This window comes from Schistocerca piceifrons, chromosome 6 (genome assembly GCF_021461385.2).
Source record: "Schistocerca piceifrons isolate TAMUIC-IGC-003096 chromosome 6, iqSchPice1.1, whole genome shotgun sequence".
NCBI lineage: Eukaryota > Metazoa > Arthropoda > Insecta > Orthoptera > Acrididae > Schistocerca > Schistocerca piceifrons.
In genome coordinates, this window is record NC_060143.1 from 372,077,811 (window position 1) to 372,101,165 (window position 23,355).

Consider the following 23,355-nt stretch of genomic DNA (forward strand, 5'->3'; position numbering starts at 1 on the left):
GGAAACTGAACGATGGGTCCAAGGTAACTGTATCCTGTCCTGAAGGAGTAAGTCATTACAACAACACAATGGGAGGAGTTGTCCGATTTGTTCTAAGTGAAAAATATGTGATAGGCAGACTTTCTGTAAAATAGTAGCATCAACTATTTTATTTTTTTGTTGATCTGGCTATTATCATTTCTTACATACTGTATCAAACGCAATGGCAGAAGACAGATCAGTTAACCTTTCGCCTCAGATTAGGAAGACAACTGATTAATGGGTGTTCATGCAGGAAAAAGAGGGATTAATTGCCCATTTTCTTTCCACCAAAGAGAGGAGTTTCTAGAGCCCCAGATGATGTCCGGTTCGTGAAATAGGCAAACATGACCAAAAGACAGTGACACTAGGAAGCGATGCGGATTGTGCAGCACAAACTCTAAAGAGAATAGAATAAAAGCTGTTTGTACTTCTTGTGGCGCACCACTTCGTGATACACCATGTTTTCCAACTTTCATGGCAGTAAGGTTCTATAAGTTCTGAACTTCTTTCATGAAAACTGAAAAGTAATGAATATATTTTTCCACTGGCAGCAAACAAATAAAGGATTATATGCATGTGTAAAGAATATTACAAAATCACTCAGTCAACAGAAAAGGTATCCCGCGTTGGTTCGTAGGACTTACGTGTCCCACTTCCTACTGTGAAAAAAATGGAGAACTAAAAATTACTTTGACGGTGAAAATATAATAATGGGATTGAAAAGAAACCATTATCACTTAACATTTTAAAAATCTGTAAAAAATGAATTTTATGCATGAAAGTGTTAAGGATGGACACAGAGAGAGCTAGTTATTCAGCAAGGCAAGGTGCAGCAGTTCCGTTCTCAGCAAAACGTCACACGTACTCCGTCTGTAGTTTTCCCAAACGATTTTATAGAACCTATTCGATAGTAAAACGACACTTGTGCATTAATTATAGCTTTGTATGTCATCTCCATAGTGAATTGTCCGTTTTCTCGCTAATGATGGCAGTTATTGCGATATTTCATGTCTATGTAAGATACTGCGAGAAATTCCAAAAGTTTGCAGAGAAAAACAGGGGTCTCTGTAATTGTGCGTTTTGTGCATATTACATCATACATTGCTTGTACGAAATTTAGCTATTATATTGAATTTTTTCCAAAATGAGCACTTGCCCGCGAAAGACAAAGGTCCCGAGTTCGAGTCTCGGTCGGGCACACAGTTTTAATCTGCCAGGAAGTTTCATATCAGCGCACACTCCGCTGCAGAGTGAAAATCTCATTCTGGAAACATCCCCTAGGCTGTGGCTAAGCCATGTCTCCGCAGTATCCTTTCTTTCAGGAGTGCTAGTTCTGCATGGTTCGCAGGACAGCTTCTGTAAAGTTTGGAAGGTAGGAGACGAGATACTGGCAGAAGTAAAGCTGTGAGTACCGGGCGTGAGTCGTGCTTCGGTAGCTCAGGTGGTAGAGCACTTGCCCGCGAAAGGCAAAGGTCCCGAGTTCGAGTCTCGGTCGGGCACACAGTTTTAATCTGCCAGGAAGATTCATATTGAATTTTTCTTTAGTCTTGGGAGTAGGTCCCTGTCTATCACGAATCTCGAGAAAACTGATTTTATGTAGTGCACTCACATGCGACGTATATGCCAGCAATATGGCCGGAGTAAAATATTTGAAAACGATATCAAGCAAAGAGGAGAGCATAGTGTCACGTGATGATTTTTTGAAACTTCATTATGTACAAACTTACTGAAGTTGCAATAAAACAACGTAACCTTTAAGGGTCACCAGTATCTAGCCACATGAGAACTGCTGCTTTTGTTGCATTTGCAACGGAATGCTGTATTCAAGTGCGTTTTTAATAGTGAACAGTTGCTTCTGAAACTTACAAAATTATTATATTTCTACAGCACAATGATCTGAGAAAAGTGAAAAGAGTTCATAGTACATGGTGCTCCATCATTTAATTCCTATCTCCATTCAGAGTGAATTCATGAACTGCACATACTCAAATATCTTTTGATTTGTTACTAGTACAAGTCTTCTCACGTTTGGCTCTATAACAGTAATTTTCGTGAGACAATATATTTTGTAGCTCTGAAACTGTGTCTTGCAGAAACCTCGTTAAGAGAATAATAGAATAACAGCGTCTCTGATTGGTCTGAAAGATATCTGAAGTGACTAAGTTTAGTCCTTCACTTATGGTATCAAACCGATGGCGTGCTTCTTGCTGTGTTTTATATGTTTCTCAGACCATTAAGATGTAGAAAGAAAATTCGTTGGTATCAGTACTGGCTGTTCATTACTGAAAACACATTGTGTTACATACATCCACTGAAAATGCAACAAAACCAGTGATTTATTTTCGCTTGACTTGTTAAATTTCTTTACGTTCAGAGAAGCCTCATTAGTAGTGAAGTGGAAGTAACACTTATGTTTCTCTTGCTGCCATGCTAGAATTTGCTTCTTTTGCAACAGAGTGGAGTTTACGCAATTTCATCTTACTGACGTGTTAGTACAAGTGCAGTTGTGGCAAAATTCTGATGCATTGGTTTATTAACTGCAGAAATGAGGACAAGAGAGGTCAATGGCTTATGGAAAAGCAAATCCATCTACGTTGTTGATAAATCCAGAGCAATTTTCGTTTCACCAGCTACTTATGGTCCTTTAAATTTACGTTGTTTCACTAAATTTTGAACGCCTTGGTGGATAATTAAGTTTCACATATTAGCCATATGAAAAGATAGGCTCCTCTTTGCTTGCTAAACCGTTTAAGAGGTACCATGGAAGATAAGAATATTTCATTCCAGCTCTACCGCTAGCGCCCGAGTCGTATATGAGGCTGCTACATAAAATAAATTTTCTGAAGATTCTGATAGGTAGAGACCTCCCAAGTCTAAAGAAAAATTCGGTATGTTACCTAAATTTTACATGCAGTAACACGTGGTGTCATGTGTACCAAAAGCAAAATAAATTTTATGTTGCAAAATTTTGGAATCCCGTGCAGTGTCTTATATGTGGGGCACACAATAATTATGACCAAAAACGAAATGATGAGGACTTCACTATGAAGCTGAATGTAAAGCTATAAGTAACATAAAAATCTAATTTTTTCACGGACTAGATCTTGTAAAATCGAGTGAGAAAAACTTAGAGTTACAGGGCACGTACACTATGTGATCAAAAGTATCCGTACACGTCCAAAAACATGTTTTTCATATTAGATGCATTGTGCTGCCACGTACTGCCAGGTACTCCACAAAAGCGACGTCAGTAGTCATCAGACATTGTGAGAGAGCAGTATGGGGCGCTCTGCGGAACCCACGGGATTCGAACGTGGTCAGGTGATTGGGTCTCACTTGTGTCATACGTCTGTATGCTAGTTTTCCACACTCCTAAACATCACTAGGCCCACTGTTTCCGATGTGACAGTGAAGTGGAAACGTGAAGGGACACGTACAGCACAAAACCGTAAAGGCCCACCTCGTCTGTTGACTGACAGAGACCACAGACAGTTGAAGAGGGTCGTAATGTGAAATAGGCAAACATCTATTAGAACATCACACAGGAATTCCAAACTGCACCAGGACCAACTGCAAGTACTATGACATTTAGGCGGGAGGTGAGAAAACTTGGATTTCATGATCGAGCGGCCGCTCATAAGCCACACATAACGCCGGTAAATGCAAAACGATGCCTCGCTTGGTGTAAAGAGCGTAAACATTGGACAACTGAACAGTAGAAAAACGTTTTGTGGAGTGACAAATCACGGCACACAATGTGGCGATCCAATGGCAAGGTGTGGGTATGGCGAATGCCAGGTGAACGTCATCTGCCAGCGTGTGAAGTGCCAATAGTAAAATTCGAAGGCTGTGGTGTTAGGATGTGGTCGTGTTTTCATGGAGGGGTTTTGCACCCCTTGTTGTTTTGCGTGTCACTATCGCAGCACAGGCCTACACTGATGTTTTAAGCGCCTTCTTGCTTCCCGCTGTTGAAGAGCAATTCGGGGATGGCGATTGCAACTTTCAACACGATCGAGCACCCGTTCAAAATGCACCGCTTGTGGCGGAGTGGTTACACAATAACATCCCTGTAATGGGCTGGCCTGCACAGAGTCCTAACCTGGATCCTGTAAGACAACTTTGGAATGTTTTGGAACGCCGACTTCGTACCAGGCCTCACCGACTGACATGGGTCCTCTCCTCATTGCAGCACTCCTTGAAGAATGGGCTGCCAATTCCCGAGAAACCTTCCAGCACCTGATTGAACGTATGTCTGCGAGAGTGGAAGCTGTCATCAAGGCTAAGGTTGGGCCAACACTAAATTGAATTCCAGAATTACCGATGGAGGGCACTACGAACTTGTCATTTTCAGCCAGTGTCCGGATACTTTTGATCACATAATGTACGAAGGTCTGCACCACGAGCTGAAGGCCAATCAGCGTACTCTGTGTGCAACCACAGGTGCTTATAACAGCACTGGTGAATGCGGCAGGTCATCATACAGATTACCTACTTTCCTTGTGATTTTACATAGTAGCCGTCCTCTCACTGGAAGTGAAAACACAAGTGGACGTGGAGCTTGTGATGTCAGAGCGTGGAATTCCACGTTCCACTACAGCGTGGAATGCGAAATGAAGAAACTGGTGTGTCAGATTTTTGCCTTATGAAGAGGAACGTTGCCACTGAGATGCGACACCGTTTTTACGTCACAAGCAGAAATTTGTAACTGCCGTATTGTACTGAGTTAAACGACATATTTGTTGGATTCTTTTTATAAAAAATTACATGGTGTAAATGTAAGCTGTTTAGAAACTTCCGTAAAGCAGAGCTCTCTAGAAACCGCGTCGTTTGAGCTATGATTTCTATATACAAAAGGAAACTACATATTTGTAGGTAAAGGCTTCCTGTACCTGATGTTTTAGTGTTATAAGTTAGTGCTGCAGCACAATGCTAATCTATTAAAAGCTCCTCGTTTTGATACATTTTTCCAGAGCAAATCAAGCAAGGACATTTGTAGATAGAGTCTTTAGCAGTCTATAACGTATGCAGACGAGTAGTCGCCATATGGAATTTGTAGCGTAGTTAATAGCGTCCGGAGTTGCAAGAAGAATTATATCAAGTTTACGTCTACCTCCTTCCAAATTCTTTTTCGCCTTTTGTTTCGTACAGGATTCTGGATCTTTACCATTGCTCTAAAAAGGTATTGCCTGCAACAGCCTATGTTACTCATCATAAATAACTAGCTGAGTACCTGGCATTGCCCGGGTAAGTATGTATTCTAATAGTTCATCTCCACCTTCTCATTCACTCTGTCGATCTCGTGCCACCCCTCCCCCCCCCCCACCCCCCGCACTCCAATCATCTACTTCACCCCACACACCATGTTTATGTTTCTGTCAGACTCCTCCAGACTGCACTCTCCGTCCATCTCCGCCACCCTTCTCTCTGACCGTCTGACCGTCTTCTCCTACCCCTCACACTCCACATCAGTACCAACCACTCCTTCCTCCTCCCTCCTCTGTCTGTCTTCTGTCTGTCTGTTTCTTCCCCGTATTTCCATTTCCTCCTCCTCCTCCTTCTCCTCTGACAATCTCCTTCTCCACCTCCGTTTTTCATCTGCTTCTCCTCCTCCCTTTGTCCATCTCCTCCTTCTCCTCTCGCTGTCGATCTGCCCCTCTTCGCTTTCTGTGTCCATTTTGTCCTCCCCGCTCTCTGTCCCTCTCCTCATCTCCACTCTCCCTGCATATCTTCCTCCCCTTGTCTCCGTTAATCTCCTCTTCTCCTCTCTCTCTGTCCAGTTCTGCCTCCCCTCTCTCGCTGGCTATGTCCTGCTCCCCCCCCCCCTATTTGTGCCCATCTCTTCATTCCGCCTTTTGATCCATCTCCGCCACTCCCTTTCTCTCTCCACATTATCACCTTCCCACCCCCCAAATTGGAGGCTAGTGGTTCTTAACCTAACATTATTTTTTTCTCCACATCGTTAAGTAATATTTGTACCAGATTTGACTGAAATCGTTCCATGTATTTTGGATGAGCTTTTTACCCATTGCTTTGTCCGTGTAAGCACATGTCATATGTATTTCACATATATTTAAGGTATTTAACACGTATGTGTACACATGTTTCCTTGTATCTCTAACGAATTTCACCCTGCAGTTTCATATTCACTAAGTTCAATGCGTCGTATCTCTTGAACTATGGGTAATGTCATTTAGCTAACAAATAAGTTGTACTAGTATGTATCTCAGATCTTTGTACAGCATTATTCGCTGCAGAAGCCATTGACGTGCCCAGGATCTTCTTAGCGATATCCTTCACTTTTCTTCGACAATCGCTAACAGACTTAACGCAGCACGTCCATTTTTTTAAAGAAACAGGGTGATTTACGCTCCAGAAGCCGAAGACTGCCATTGGAGAGAGCTGAGGTCGCATGTCACAATAAGGAGCACTTTCCGTGAGATGCAGCAGGTCGTTTCAGGGCATGCGGCAACCACGACGGACACCACGTCTGTGCGGGCTTCGCGATGAGAAACACGTCCCGTGTGAGGACGGCTTAACGGAGGAAAGTCGCGCGCCCCACCTGTCTCGGAATGTGTAAACTCTTTTCTGTGTGTGACAGTACTTCAACATTTACTAGCACCAGATTATTTAATGAGCTGAATCTTAATACTGATTGAATTACTTGAGAGATAGAGAGAGTATCACAGTGCGATCCATACGTATCTGAACCAATTTAATGAGTCAAAACACTTGAACAAATAATGAGACACATTTGCATTTTGGGCGATGATAATAAATACTTTGGTGATTACATGAGTACTTACATTCAAATTCCTCCACTAACATCAATGCACAACTCTACTCGTTTCACCATACTCTGCAACGTTCTGGCCAATGTTGCTTATTTCGTATGTAGTGGTATCATGGACTTCTGAAGTAGTCTGTGGTCTGTTCTTGTACACCCAGCTTTTAAGATACCCCAAAAGAAAAAAATTAGGGTGGTTTAGGTCAGGTGCCGGGGGGGTGGGGGGGGGGGGGGGAGGAAGGGCTCAAATTATTTCAGATCATTCGGTCACCATAAAAACTGCTGTTTTGTGTGTTGGAGGAACCTGTCTCATCTATAAACTAGTTATGTACGGAATGTCTGGGCGTTGAATAAGAAAGCCCGCGGACCATTTGGAGTAATGCCTTCTTTTCTCATGATCTATTTCTTACCAAGCTTGTGTCATGTGCACTCTGTACGACTGCAATGATGATTAGATCCGAGGTCTCTGACACGTTACATATAAAATGCCTGTCTCCTGGTTCAATCGAAGCAACGATTTCTTTGGAGAGTTCTCCAAGGATCTTCGAACATTATCAATAACCTCTGCACTAAATGATGTTCTATGTCTACCACTGTCACTGTGTATTACACCATTTGTCTCCAGCTTCCTTACAATTGATAAAATTGTTGCCTTTGTTCGAACATCGCGCGCGTTGAATTCTCTTCAGAGCGCCGTTGTGCTGCAACCAATGAGTCTGCCTTTCAATACGTTTACATAGTAAAAACCTGCTCTAGAAATGTGTACTGCATGTTTCTGCCAGCGACAGACTGCGAACGAATCACTAACTTGCTCATTTTTGTCAGCGGTCCGAACTACACTCTCAGAGACTTCACAAACGGCGACCGACGAGACTATAAACCGATCGACACGAGCCGAGCAAGCGCGGCTTTTTATCCGAGAAAGCAGCTCATGCGCAGAAACTATAATTAACTTGCCAACAACGCTCCGTACTTCTTATTTTCCAGAGCTACTGAGATCATGAAAACAACTTTCCTGTTTCTATGAGATTTCTGAAGTAGTTCAGGTTTACGTGGATCGCCCTGTACAAATCGCCATCCTTGTCATATTTGTTTTAAAGAATGTAGTTAAAACCGTATTTTTGCAGTATTTCGTCGTTCTCGTTGGTTGTTTTGAAAATATGTAACTGTTTCGATTATCAGTTTATTACGCTCAGTGCAAATTTTTATTTCGTATGAAAAATATTACTTGATGTTAGAAAAGAACAAAATCGTCCTTGGAACGATGAGATATTCTGTGAGTTCTTTAACTTTACATAGGAAAGAACTTTATTCAAAACGCAGTCAGATTCAAGTTTACTGTCAAGAAAACAGTTTTAACCATTATCCGATGCACAATTTCGGGGATCTAGTGCATTAGACCACTGCTGGTGGACGTTGCACCTGGGCGAGACCTTTTAATATTATTCAAAAGCTCAGGTACTGGAGGCTGGAACATATAGTAGTTATTCCGCCTGTTCCTCAACCAAACAACGCAAACGCAATAAAATTGAGCCCCAATGCAAATGAATCTCGCCGAGTCCCGTAAGCATTCAAGCTTGGTGTGCAGCTGCACTGAAGACATCATTGCCTGTTATCGCCTTAACTATATGCGTAGTGCTTGTGTAGAACAGACACCATTTTAATGTTGCAGCCGCTGTGAATCAAGACACGAAGGAATTAAAGTTATTAACTGCGAATATGCGTTGATTTACATCAATGGGACAAGTTGAATATTTGTGCCAGACTGGGATTCAATTTGGGACTAAAGCATCCTAGGCAGATGTGCTGCCCACTACGCCATCCGGACACAGTGATCACCACAGCCTCTCAGACTGCCCTAGCACGCCTCCCATCAGACCCAAATTCTCAGTCCGTAATCACCTCAATGTCGACGGGTCGATAAACCCGAATCTTCCTTTCTTCCAAATTCTCAACTTATAATGTAGTGCCCTCCTCATTAGCCTCTTACTCGCGACATCTCGAAGATTCGCATAATAACTCGAGTTTGATGTGCATCTTCACTGAATCCATTTAGTGGCCATCATCGCCGTTATTATATACAGGATGGTCGGAAATTCCCGTTACAAACTTCTAGGATTTGTAGTGGGGAGTGAGTACATAATATTTTGAATAGGAACACATGTTCAGAAACCTACCATTTCCGTGCTACAACCATTTTAAAATGTGTTGCTAATGCGACCATTTTTACTGGTAGTTGACTGGGCGTGATCCAGTAAATCGCTTGTTTTACAGTTCCACTCATTAATAGACAATGAGACTGCTCATGTACTTGTGGACGGGTTCTCATGAACGTGATGCACTAACGTCTCTTCCACTTCGGGCGCGTGGGGCCTCCCTGGAGCGCCAGAGTCACGCCTGCTGCTGGTGAAGATACCTTTTCTCGAGACCGCTGAGTGATTGTGGCGAAAATGGTACGCGATGTACTCTGAAATTGTGGAGAACTATCTTGATAAAGGCGACGAGCAGACCTTGCATTGCCGTGAGCTTCGCCATTCAGGAAGATCATGTCGGTGTTTTCTGCAAACTTGTACTGAACCATTTGCTCCAACACCGACAGACGCGTGAATGAGGCTCAACCAGGTCAAATGGCTCTGAGCACTATGGGACTTAACTTCTGAGGTCATCAGTCCACTAGAACTTAGAACTACTTAAACCTAACTAACCTAAGGACATCACACATATCTATGCCCAAAGCAGGATTCGAACCTGCGACCGTAGCAGTCGCGCGACTCCAGACTGTAGCGCCTAGAACCACTCGGCCACTCCGGCCGGCTCGCCTAGGTCAGTGCGGTAGGATAGGATGTTAAATGACATCAGCCGATCTGATGTAAGCATCCATCACTATGACTATCCTGTTGAAAACCTACCTAGCAAACATGTTTTCAAACGGCTGTAGCACGAAAACGGTACGTTTCCGGACTTGTGTTCCCATTCAAAATATTATGTTCTCACTTCCGACTACAAGTCCTAGAATTTTGTAACGGGAATTTGAGACCACTCTGTATGTCCGAAAGAACAGACATCACCATCACGTATACAGGGTGTTACAAAAAGGTACGGCCAAACTTTCAGGAAACATTCCTCACACACAAAAAAAGAAAATATGTTACGTCGACATGTGTCCGGAAACACTTACTTTCCATGTTAGAGCTCATTTTATTCCTTCTCTTCAAATCACATTAATCATGGAATGGAAACACATAGCAACAGAACGTACCAGCGTCACTTCAAACACTTTGTTACAGGAAATGTTCAAAATGTCCTCTGTTAGCGAGGATACATGCATCCACCTTACGTCGCATGGAATCCATGATGCGCTGATGCAGCCCATTGAGCGTAGGTGGACGAAACTAAAATGAGCTCTAACATGGAAATTAAGCATTTCCGGGCACATGTCCACACAACATCTTTTCTTTATTTGTGAGTGAGGAATGTTTCCTGAAAGTTTGGCCGCACCTTTTTGTAACACCCTGTATAACATGGAGCTAATCTGTCGGAATAATACTGGGATGTCCTCAAATCAACGCCGAGAGCATCAGCGCCAGTCGCGGTGTAACTTCACGGCTAGTGGAGTCTCGAGGCAGCCAGGAACCACCGACCGACGCGGCGGGGCCGAGGCGTCCGCGCCTGCGCAGACTGGCGCCGCTGGCGTACACAGCGGCGCCGGAGCGCCATTGCTGCCGCCGACGTCGCCAGCGCCGGAGTAGTCGACGCCGCGTCCCGCTGCGTCGCGTCGGAGCAGCTCGGGAGCGGACGGAAACAGCCGATCAGTCCGCGGCGCGGCGCGTGAGTGTCCGTGGTGTCTGCGCAAACCGTCGCGCGCTCACCAGTTTCTTGTTGTTGTCGGCGAGCGCGCCTCACCGCCGTGACTCTGTGTTCTCGAGTTTCGGGCAAGTTTCCTTGAAGTTTTTAGCGACCATGGCGACGAGTTACTCGAGAACTGGATTGCACGTCCTGTTTCTGTGCGCCATCTACCTCACCACAGGTAAGTTCTACGCACACTGGGAAAGGAAGAAAACTATGTCTCCGACCGCTTTTCCTGATCTCATAACAAAACTGAATCCGTAACTGCCAACAAAGACGCAGAAGTACTGCTGATCAGCCTTTCCTTTGTTCCTCCTACAATGAAGTGTATTCCCTAACCCTACAGGCTGTCTTTTTTACTCGCAAGCCAGCGGCAAGAAAGAAATATACGCCTTCGCGTTACTATACAATTTATGCAAATATACTTACGTTCTCACTACTGGGCGTCATGCCATTTGGCGCAAACCATCTGATGTTTAAATCCAAAGTATTTACTGAGTTACATTTAAACGTATTTAGCAAACACGGTACCCTAAGTTCAAAAGCAATGTATACCCTGAGATAGAATCTTTCTCATTTTAACAACATTTTCGTGAACGCAGCATTCCAAATCCACACCCTCGCCAGAGGCAGCAATGCTACACAACCAACAATATGAACATCCAGATATTCTCTCACTTAAATGCTCCAGTGACAGTAGAATGTAATACAACCTACGATTGCAGTCTCTGTTGGGATTAAGAGGTTCACAATTGTATTAATTACTGATTGTGTTGACACTCATTTGTCGGTCGAAGTAATGATTCAGCTACAGATAAGAAAAGTATTTAATAAGCTTCCACCTTTGGAATGATTTATGTCAACTGCCACAAGTATCAAAAACAACTAAATAGAGGTTCTTGATATCTTTCTAAGCAGCTAATACTATCAGCAACATAGTACATAAGCACATATTTTGATAGATTGTCATATAAATAGCTTTGGTACTCATAAAAGTGTCCCGTCTCCTTGCAGAACTAGATCGCGTTGATTGTTTAACAGGGTAAATAAAGCACAGTCTCGACTCACTGTCTTAAAAAACAGAGTGACTATCTTCTCTTTTTTATTCTGGATTTGAGTTTTAGGTCATTCAAGGGGTATAATTACAGGTTCTAGTTGTTTCCAAGTAACCATCAAATGATCTGTTCAAAAACAAGGAAATCAGGGATCGTAATATACTGGGAAACTAAATTGTGAAATTAACTAACTTTCATACAGAAATATTCGTACGTCATTACACTGCACAATAATTCGCAACCTGAACAGGCATGAAGACCAGCGCACGGTGGAAACATAACTGTGCTCTGCTTGTTGCAGGTGAAAATTACAATTATCTATATAGTTGTATGAAGTTAGTGTCTCTTAACTCGTAAATATAAGATCATACTTGTTCAAAGTATGAAATTGATTGTCAGAGAAGGTTTTCTCATAGGGAAACAAATGAAAATTACCTGACTTCTGGAGTACGTAAGACAGACGTACACCAAAATCAAGACTTATAAAGCGCTCCTGTAGACGCGGTCCACGCGAACAGCAGATTATTTACTGGCGGTCGCAAGTGATTACCGACCAGCCAAATTGCAACCACAAAAAAACAAGAGGAAATCTTTTGAAAAATGCTTGGTTCAGAAATCGCTCTGTTTGTTTAACCACGCTAGGGCTTATTATTCCAAGCTCTTAAGTTGTATACACGCGTAATGTATTCAAGTACTTCTGGGTGTGTATCTAAATAAAACTTTAATTCTATTACGGTACCGAGTCTTTTAATGACCCTTTTCTCTTAGTTATTAAACTGATCTTCTGATGAGACCTTAGTGAAGATTCGAAAACAGTAATGACAATTTGTGTGATATCTGTCTCAGATATACAACTAATATTCTATAAGGCTTTAACGTAATTATTACAATCAGCTCCATACATGAACTGCCTCAGAATAACAATGACATAACACATAAAGCGAAATTTAGGGTACATTCTTGATGCAGGTTAGTCCTTGTTTGGTCTTTACTGTGTTGCTGATTCCGAAGATATTCTGTGTGGTATTACTGCTAACGTGCTGCTAGAGCAGAGTTTCTCAACCGCCGTGTCACAATGACGTGTCGCGGATACATATCAGGCGTATCGCGGGATTTCTCATGTCTTCTAATTTTCCGCAAATAAAAATATCTAAAATATGAAAATTTATCGCCAAATTTTTTCTTGGAGTTACTCAATTTGCAATAAATCACCTATAATTGACTACGCACAATAATAGAAAAATGTGTCGCATATACTTTATATGTTGGCATTTCTACATCTAGAAAAAAGTTACGTGTAAGGGTATCGTGAAAATTGGAAATGTATTTTGATGTGTCCCAGAGATGCGTTTCTGTCGAGAAAGTCATCTCGAATGACTACAGGTTGTTTAACGTATGCCTAAGAGTTTTGGAATCAATCTTTCTCGGTCTCTATTTGCTACTTCTGGGACGCTAAGCACAGGAAGCACGTAAGATGTACCGTATTGGTCTGAAGGATTCTTAAATGATAATAACGTCAAAAGTACATCGACAGTTCAGACGTAAAGTTTTTAGCCGCTATGCCAACACAGATTAGCTGTACTATTTAGTTTCAACACGTGTTTGCCACTTCTACTCCTCGAAACATTTTCTCCTATTGAAGTAACGAGGGGTATCTGACGCTCGTTTCAGATGTAGCATGTGTTCGAGAAACAATTTATGTGTTATTGCTACGAGCCACCATGTACCTCCGGTTGTAAAATTGACCGCCCACGCCGTTCCGACATTAGTGGCGAGAAAAGTTGCGTATTAGCTGACTGTTTACAAGAAGCGAAAATCTATAGCGTTTCAGTCAAGTATGAAATGAGTCTCCTCCTATTCGCATGCGGACATAGCGACCCTGAATGAATATATATATCACACAATTCAAACATAATTTTCATCACTGGTGTCTTTGTCGCAGGGAAGTCTGTACTGTTGTCCAGTAGCTTCTCATTATTTATTAAATTCAGTTACCTAAATGAGACTTACTTCACACTCGTTAATGAGTTTAGTTGAGAGTTATTTCATTTGCCGTACGTCCTGTGCGCAGATTAATGACTGCACTTTGGACCGGCCTCCAAAAATTTATATAATGCTTATAAGCCCATGTTAGGAAAACCGAGCACTATGTTTTGCCAGAATATCAGTAGATGTCATTCTTACAGGGAGATCAACGTCTGTTTGTTATCCGCTCTCGACAACTTCGCGCTTTGATACGATCAGCCATAAACGATACGCTTAACTAGTGAGTGAAGTATTAAAGATTATTTACGGTCATGGCTGCTGAAGAATGAATAACGTGTCAACGCCAAAGTAGTTACTTTCAATACCATTACACCAATTGCTTTTTCATTGAGTTATCTCATAAGTAGATATATTCTCTTATAACTGGTAATAATCTGTCGTAAGGAAGGCGGTTCTTCAGTTACGAGGCTGTGGAGGCGAACAAAACCTAACGGAACAAATAGAGCACAATGAAACAGTCTTGCCCTATTTACGTACCACATCGGAATTCGATTAGAATGATATGCTGCTCCTTCACCCTGTCTGCTGTGACGTCTCGCTTTGTGTATAGTGTGTCTACTAAGCTGCGGCAGATCAAATGTGTACAGAATTCTGTGACAAAAAAGTAGTGTGGAATTTTCCTTTACTTTGTCACGTTCTATTTATCATTCTCTCTTTGTCCAGTTTCATCCCTTCCTCTTCCTACCCTATCACATATTCGACCCCCACAAAAACCATCTCCCCCTACCCCTTTGCTACAAAGCACCCCCCCCCCCCCCCCACACACACACACACAAAATGGTTCAAATGGCTCTGAGCACTATGGGACAACATCTATGGTCATCAGTCCCCTAGAACTTAGAACTACTTAAACCTAACTAACCTAAGGACATTACACAACACCCAGTCATTACGAGGCAGAGAAAATCCCTGCCCACGCCGGGAACCGAACACGGGCGTGGGAAGCGAGAACGCTACCGCACGACCACGAGCTGCGGGGCAATCAAGTATCTGTACAGTCCTCACGTACGAGGTTTGGTTCATGATTCCAATGTACCACATTATTCCAGATTCTTTTGGCTGCAAAATCCTCTTTTTCAACATAATCTCCGGCAGTGAGACGGCCTTAGGTCACCTCACTTGGACGGCCTGTACGGTTACATGATACCACTCCACAGGTCGACGTGGGACCCAACGTGTAGCTACATTAGTAACCTCCTCATCATCCACTTACTGCCTCCCACGGAGCGCATACGTCATTGGGCCAGATGGAAGCCAGAAGGTACGAGATCAGGGGAAGGCTGAAACGGGAATATTTCACCATATGCCAGAACAAAATCCGCATTACTTCAACCGAAATTGGGCGAGAAAAAAATGTTGCGGTGTTTACTGAATGTCCCTCGCAGTTTATGGTTTGAGTTGGAGTGTGGGCTCTGGCGTTATCTTGCTGGGCTGTGCTAATCGGTATCTTGGTCCAGAAGGGTACAACAATGAGGCTTACCATTATTTGCCAAATCCTGGTGTGCAGTCAGCCTCCCTACAAAAATTACCAAATTAGTTCTGTTGCCGTATTCAGCAGCACCCCACTCCGTCGTTCCTGGAGATTGAGATGTGTGCGAGTCGAGAATCGCTGCTTCATGCGACCGTTTACCCGGTCGCCAACGGACACACCAGGCATCGTTACCACCGCCACATCCAGAAGGTAAACACCATAGACTGGTTCTCAATACTTCAGTTGAGTCTGGCTCTACAACATGTCAGTATTTGTCCTCTCTGGTCAGAAGTAAGTTCCACATGGCAAATCGAGATCTCAACCTAGCTTACAGCACTCTGACTTTAATCTCTTCCAGACATCAAATAATCGGCCGCTGTGGCCGAGCGGTTCTAGGCGCTTCAGTCCGGAACCGTGCTGCTCCTGCGGCTGCAGGTTCGAATCCTGCCTCTGACATGGTTGTGTGTGATGTCCTTAGGTTAGTTAGGTTTAAGTACTTAGGGGACTGATGACCTCAGATGTTAAGTCCCATAGCTTTCAGAGCCATTTTAACCGGATATCAACTGTCGTCCACTCGTCTATTCATCAGAGCCAATCGGGCAGTTCAACGAACTTCTAGTAGTGTCCTTCTGAACTCTTCTTCGGACTGTACTTGTGTCTTGAGTCCATCTCGTCACTAGTCGCTGGGCACGTAGTGCGCTGCAGCCAACTGTTTGCCCGGCCTTTTGGTATGACGCTGCCAGTACCTTATGCCAATGATTCAACTTTGCTGGAAGTCCGAAAGATGACGATGAGCTGCACTTGCACGTCCTTCGTGGATGTTGATTTGATACCTGCATGTGAAACATTCCAGTGACGTCATTCCCCCTTCGCCCCAGTAGCTATCACTCACTCACTACAGCGTCTTCTCCCTGTTTGTATTATTTCTTATGTTCCCATGCAGGGAGAAAGATCACGATAGGAAGCAAAATTAACTGTGTTTTAGTCTCACATTTATTATTCAGCACGCTATGTACCTGTAACCACCTACGCTAAATAAGGATGATCGATGGATTGAATGACTGTGGGTGTAACTACAAGGGCGTGGAACTGCGCCACTTCAGATGGACCTTTACGGCTGTGCTCTGCGGCGGAGATTTGGAAACAGCGGTTGAACTTTCAAAGCTGACTTCAGATGCCACTCGGGTGAGTCGTCAGAGTCCTATCTGGACGGATTTTCATAACGGGCTCTCCCGCTTTCAGGCCGACGCGCTTGCGGCGCGTTCGTTCAAATTTTATACGTTGAATCGACCGAAAATTTTGTGAATGCATAAGCAGGCGTCTTCGCTCCCTTCCTCGAATTGAAGGAGATTTCTAGAACCACAAAAAAAATCGGCATTTGTCTTGACTGAATGGTTAGCGCTATTTCGGTCCCTGTACTCGGAGGCGAGGCAGTTTGCTTTTAGAACAGTAACCGGTACACTGACGAATCGCGTCGAGTCACTGGCCGTGAGTATACTGGGCTGTTTCTGTGCTCATTTAGGCAGCAATTTTGGATGTCAGCTAGCTCAGGCTTATCGAGTTAGCAACTCTCTATAACTTACATGCAGTTCGTTACATCGTTATGGTTTAATCAGAAGCGTAAATTTTACTATCATTCCACTAAATTCAGACTTGTTCTCTACGCAGTCACGATTCACCTCCTTTATCACGAGGCTGATCATGTTCGTATTCAACTTTGGCTAGAAAAAGGTTGAAAACTGTCTCTGGTAATTCTGTGGGTGACTGACAACTGTATGTAAGCATACCCGCGCCCATGTTGCGGTTCTGAACCAGCCCAAATCCTGCTGGTCAAATGTGATCGATACAGTTTGTCTTTACAGGAGCATGTTTTTAGAATTTTCATACGTGTCCCATGTTTACGTGAAAGAGTAGGATCCTTTTGTTAATAAATGTGTTCCTTTCATAAATTTAGTTTGTTAAAATTTTCGCCAGTGTGCATACTAGCATATCATCCGTGGTCCTGTGTCACTAACCTCAAGCATCCTCTAACAAAACGTTACTACTAATAAAGCTCAGTAACTGATGGGTCGATCCTAAGTCCAGGAGTTATATTTCCGTTTCGCGTTTTTCTTTGTGTTGAAAACTAAGGCTAAATTCATCTAATACTTCTAGAACTGACGACTTGGTACTCAGGGGGAGGCAGCAAATCTGATACAATGAATTTGTTCAACTGGAAGTTCATGGCAACGAAACGTTCCTGTTATAGAATGAAGTACAAATATTTAAATGTTTTGTGAAGTCAAGATACAGTGAGCGTCCATTTGACATTCCGCAGGTATGGACACACAGTAGTATCAATTATTAGAGGAAGAAAGAATGGAAAATTAGGCTAAGTGCAGATGATGGAAATCTAACGCGCGGTTAGAAATCGAACATTCAACATACAACAGATCATAAGAACGCAGGTTAAGAAGTGTTCATGGGCGTTATTGCAGCATTCACAGACGCAGATAAATGTGCTTGACGCCCTGTTACAGTGATCAATTCCGACCGTGTGCTGCTGAGCTGACTGTGCGTTTCTGTCGTGACCAGACTTTTTTTATATTTATGGTATTTTTCTTTGTTGGATGATGAGGGAAATGAGTGAAACCAAATGCCAGAATACTGACATCGAGCTACTAGTTGGCTAAGTAGAAGACAGCGTGGGAATATAGAATTGTAGTTGTATAGTATAAAATTTTGAGACGGCGACTTGGGAAGAATTGATTTTGATCCTCTGCCAGTGGAATGACCCAAGAAAGAAAGTAAGAAAAATTTTACCTTTAACAAGTACACTTGTGTCTAGACAAGACAGGCTAGACACAATGAGAGGAAGCCGAAAGGCACGCGCTTAAACTCACGCAGGCTGGCGTGCGGTCTGAAACAGGATACGTAATGAATGCTATAAAGAAAAGTACGTAGCTTCTGGAATACTTAACTTTAATCCATAATTGTAGAACATCGCTCTTGATGATACATGCTTCTTAATATTAATTAGCAATTGAATACGGCGCCTTGCTAGGCTAGCTGAAGGCTATGCTAACTATCGTCTCGGCAAATGAGAGCGTATTTGTCAATGAACCTTTCCTTGCAAAGTCGTCTGTACAACTGGGGCGAGTGCTAGTACGTCTCTCTAGACCTGCCGTGTGGTGGCGCTCGGTCTGCGATCACTGACAGTGGCGACACGCGGGTCCGACGTATACTACCGGACCGCGGCCGATTTAAAAGCTACCACCTAGCAAGTGTGGTGTCTGGCGGTGACACCACATTTTCATTCATATCATACGAAGTGTATATTAAGTCTACCTCGACAAAACTTTTGGTAAATGTAGGCCAAAGTCATATTCTGATGTAGTGGATCATCCGTTGCGAGTAGCATTTATAATTGTGAGCTTTCCTTCTAAGATGTCTTCGTGTTTAACTGCATCTCTCATTTGAACGTAATTGTCAAGTACTACAGCATCTTCTACAGTGTGTTTAGTACAGCTTACAGTTACATCTAATGAACTATGTACAGTAGTATTCTCCGAGTATTAACAGCTATACCACAGGTACACTCAACACACCTATGTTCTCAAGTTACCGTTTAGATAATTATCTTCTTATCATAATTCATTTAGTTGCCGCCGTACGCTCTCATTAAATTTTCCCACAAGTCAAATGCTTCATCACCTACCATGACATAAGCAAGCCAAAGGTCTTGATTTTGGTACAGTATATCCAAAGATCTTCACATACAGTGGAATCTATAAAAATTCCTGCGTCTCAATCTTTTCATAAGCACGAATGTTTATAGTCTGAGTAAAATAGCACCAGCAGCACAAGGGAAAAAAATTGCTTCTAAGTGTAGTACAAGGAATCTCAGTGTTGTGGATTTTGTATTCTAATTTATCATTGCTATCGATAACTCCGGCGCAATAAAGAACATTGCAAAGTGTTTAAATCCTTGAGCTTATTCTATCCAGTTTTCATCGTCTGGTGTTACGTCACAATGTCTCTTAATTTTATCCACAAACAGATGCGAACTTGCCAAATAATTTCAGAAATAGTCGATTTTACAATTTCCGCCTCTGAAAATCCGCTCACAATATATCTGAAAGCGAAGCAGACTAGGAGAGAGTGACCACAGCGACTATACACACCGCTCATCATCTGAATTCTTCTGAAATTCGATCGCTTGCTCGCGTGCGCCAGCGCCCGTAGCATCTGAACTTAGCCTTACAGAGTTTAACGACCTATCGACGGTGCAGTCATTAGAACAGAGCACAAGCTCGGATTACGAAAGAAAATCGTGGGTGACATTTTTAAAGTGACCTACCGGGAATTACCTGAAGCGATATAGAAAATATCATGAAAAAGTTAAATCTGAATGGACGGAAGGGATCTGAACCGTCGTCTTTCCGAATGAGAGTCCAATGCGTTAACAACTGTGCCACCTCACTTGGTATCAGTTTGGGATCAGTGTGTTCGTTATGTAACGCTTTGTTTACGTCAGTGTAGTTCGTCTGTTAAGTGAGGTATTCCCTTCGTTGTTATCAGACATTCCATAGGCAGCCTAAGGCACGAGCGTGTGACTGCAGTGCTGGCCTCACTGCAAATAGAGTGCAACCATTCTTCGCCGCGGCACTAGGAGGACGAGTGTGGATGGTGACCCGACCGCCTTTCATCCCTGGTAAAGAACACCGGTATTGACCTGGTAGCACGATGATCATATCTTTGACCGTCCTATACGGACTGGAAAGAAGCAAAATTCCCGCTCCTTCCCTGCGTCGAAGCAGTGACCCGTTAGACCACAGCGGCTGCAGACCCCGCATATCATCCGAGTACTTCAAAATGGCTCTGAGCACTATGGGACTCAACTGCTGAGGTCATTAGTCCCCTAGAACTTAGAACTAGTTAAACCTAACTAGCCTAAGGACATCACAAACATCCATGCCCGAGGCAGGATTCGAACCTGCGACCGTAGCGGTCTTGCGGTTCCAGACTGCAGCGCCTTTAACCGCACGGCCACTTCGGCTGGCATCCGAGTACTAACACACCACTGCTTTGTGCTATCTTTATACACTACTGGCCATTAAAATTGCTACACCACGAAGATGACGTACTACAGGCGCGAAATTTAACCGACAGGAAGAAGATGCTGTGATCTGCAAATGATTAGCATTTCAGAGCATTCACACAAGGTTCGCGCCGGTGGCGATACCTACAACGTGCTGACATGAGGAAAGTTTCCAACCGATTTCTCATACACAAACAGCAGTTGACCGGCATTGCCTGGTGAAACGTTGCTGTGATGCCTCGTGTAAGGAGGAGAAATGCGTACCATCACGTTTCCGACTTTGATAAAAGTCGGATTGTAGCCTATCGCGATTGCAGTTTATCGTATCGCGACATTGCTGTTCGCGTTGGTCGAGATCCAATGACTGTTAGCAGAATATGGAATCGGCGGGTTCAGAAGGGTAATACGGAACGCCGTGCTGGATCCCAACGGTCTCGTATCACTAGCAGTCGAGATGACAGGCATCTTATCCGTATGGATGTAACTATCGTGCAGCCACGTCTCGCTCCCTGAGACATCAGATGGGGACGTTTGCAAGACAAAAACCATCTGCACGAACAGTTCCACGACGTTTGCAGCAGCAGCATGGACTGTCGGCTCGGAGACCATGGCTGCGGTTACCCTTGACGCTGCATCACAGACAGGAGCGCCTGCGATGGTGTACTCAACGACGAACCTGGGTGCACGAATGGCAAAACGTCATTTTTTCGGATGAATCCAGGTTCTGGTTACAGCATCATGATGGTCGCATCCGTGTTTGGCGACATCGCGGTGAACGCACTTGGAAGCGTGTATTCGTCATCGCCATACTGGCGTATCACCCGGCGTGATGGTATGGCGTGCCATTGGTTACACGTCTCGGTCACCTCTTGTTCACACTGCGGCACTTTGAACAGTGGACGTTACATTTCAGATGTGTTACGACCCTTGGCTCTACCCTTCATTCGATCCTTACATTTCAGCAGGATAATGCACGACCGCATGTTGCAGGTCCTGTACAGGCCTTTTTGGATACAGAAAATGTTCGACTGCTGCTCTGGCCAGCACATTCTCCAGATCTCTCACGAACTGAAAACGTGTGGTCAATGGTGGCCGAGCAACTGGCTCGTCACAATACGCCAGTCACTACTCCTTATGAACTGTGGTATCGTGTGCATGGGTAGCTGTACCTGTAAACGCCATCCAAACTCTGTTTGACTCAATACCCGGGCGTATCAAGGCCGTTATTACGACCGGAGGTGGTTGTTCTGGGTACTGATTTCAGAGGATCTATGCACCCAAATTGCTTGAAAACGTAACCACATGTCAGTTCTAATATAATATATTTGTCCAATTAATACCCGTTTATCATCTGCATTTCTTCTTGCTGTAGCAATTTTAATGGCCAGTAGTGTAGACGCTAGAGACTGACCAGCACGCTTGTGCGCGTCGTACACTGGGGATTCCCCAAAGGCGGCCTGTTGGGCAGCGAGTGCAGGCTCCCCGAGGTTAGCCACCGCCGACGCCGGCACGACCATCGACCGTCTGGGCGACGCGCCACGGCGCTAGGCGTCGGGGCGCTCCACAGGTGACCGTGGCGTCGCGGCCTCGCCACTACTCCCCTCCTCACTCCACTCGTCTACTTTATATAAGGCCGCGTGTGGCGTCCCCATAACTTCCTGGGGCCCGCCAGCCCGTTGCGCAAGGCGGCACGCGACCTGCCCCGCAGATGTGATGCGACCCGACTCTCCGTGCCGTTTTCTGCTATTGTGCTCCCCGGGGGTAGTTCCGTACGTTTGACATCACTTGAGTAGCGCTGTAATCTGCGGAAATGGAATCAAATCTGACATTCGACTGCAGACGTCTCCGTAATTTGCAAGTATACTATCGTTCCAGTAGCTTTTTCTTCCTTCGCTGACTAGTTTGATGTGGTCCCCCACCTATATCTCTCTTGTTATTTCACAAGGAGTCCACACGCCGCTCGGGATTAGCCGAGTGGTCTAAGGCGCTGCAGTCATGGACTGTGTGGCTGGTCCCGGCGGAGGTTCGAGTCCTCCCTCGGGCATGGGTGTGTGTGTTTGTCCTTAGGATAGTTTAGGTTAAGTAGAGTGTAAGCTTAGGGACTGATGACCTTAGCAGTTAAGTCCCGTAAGATTTCACACACATCTGAACATCATCGTCATCTCGGAGTCCACACGAGACTAGGATGTTTGTGCTCGTACGTACATTATAAATGCGAAAGTTGCGCGCGCGCGTGCGTATGTGTGTGTGTGTGTGTGTGTGTGTGTGTGTGTGCGCTTGTACATAGACGAAGTTTGCAACGGAAATCGCTTATAGCGTGCATTAGCACATATGCTACCAGATATGTACTTGATTATCAAATGGGTAGAGGTGACGGTGAAAAAGAAGAGTAGCCCACAACGCGCAAATACCCACCCAGTAATTGAGAATGAGAGCAATTCGTGACTTGCAACAAACTTTACATGTAATATCAAACATTTACGAAACTTTCTCACTAGCAAAACGCAGAAAGGAAACATGTCTCGGTCCTGCACACAGTTTTAATCTGCCTGGAGGTTTCAACATGTTTATGGCTTATATCTTCTCTGTTCATGCTGTAAAACTGTTGCATTAAAAATGAGGTTTAATTTATTATTTCAGTGGTTTAACACTATTCGCAACACATTTCGTAGAGTCTATCCATATATTTCACTGAACATATCGACAGCAATACATTATCGTACAGCACACAGGACAGGAGATCTGACGTCATTTACCATCATCCATGACGTTTCAATTTTATACTTTTTAACTACTAACCCTATTCACAACATATTCCACAGACATTAGCCACATACACCACAACAATTCCAAAACTAAATCATTGTACGATACATAATTCACAAGATAAACACTGAGCTGCGTAAAAATAAAACCGCAATGCGAAATTAGTTAGGGATACCGGTGAAATATTTGTGCAAATACCCGTGAAATATGTGAAGTACATCTGAAACATATCTGACATTAGTGTAAACTAGCAAAGTTAAGTGTGTGAAGCTCATCCTAAACCCCT

General features: G+C 43.8%; 1 protein-coding gene across 1 annotated transcript in view; it reads left to right on the plus strand.

Annotated features, from left to right (window-relative positions):
- The first annotated feature begins 10,537 nt into the window (after positions 1-10,537).
- LOC124802674 overlaps positions 10,538-23,355 on the plus strand; it is a 665,872-nt gene continuing 653,054 nt past the window's right edge. Inside the window, exon 1 of the mRNA XM_047263602.1 lies at positions 10,538-10,832. Coding sequence (XP_047119558.1) covers positions 10,766-10,832 — 67 coding nt within the window. The 5' untranslated portion in view covers positions 10,538-10,765. The remainder of the gene's footprint in view (positions 10,833-23,355) is intronic.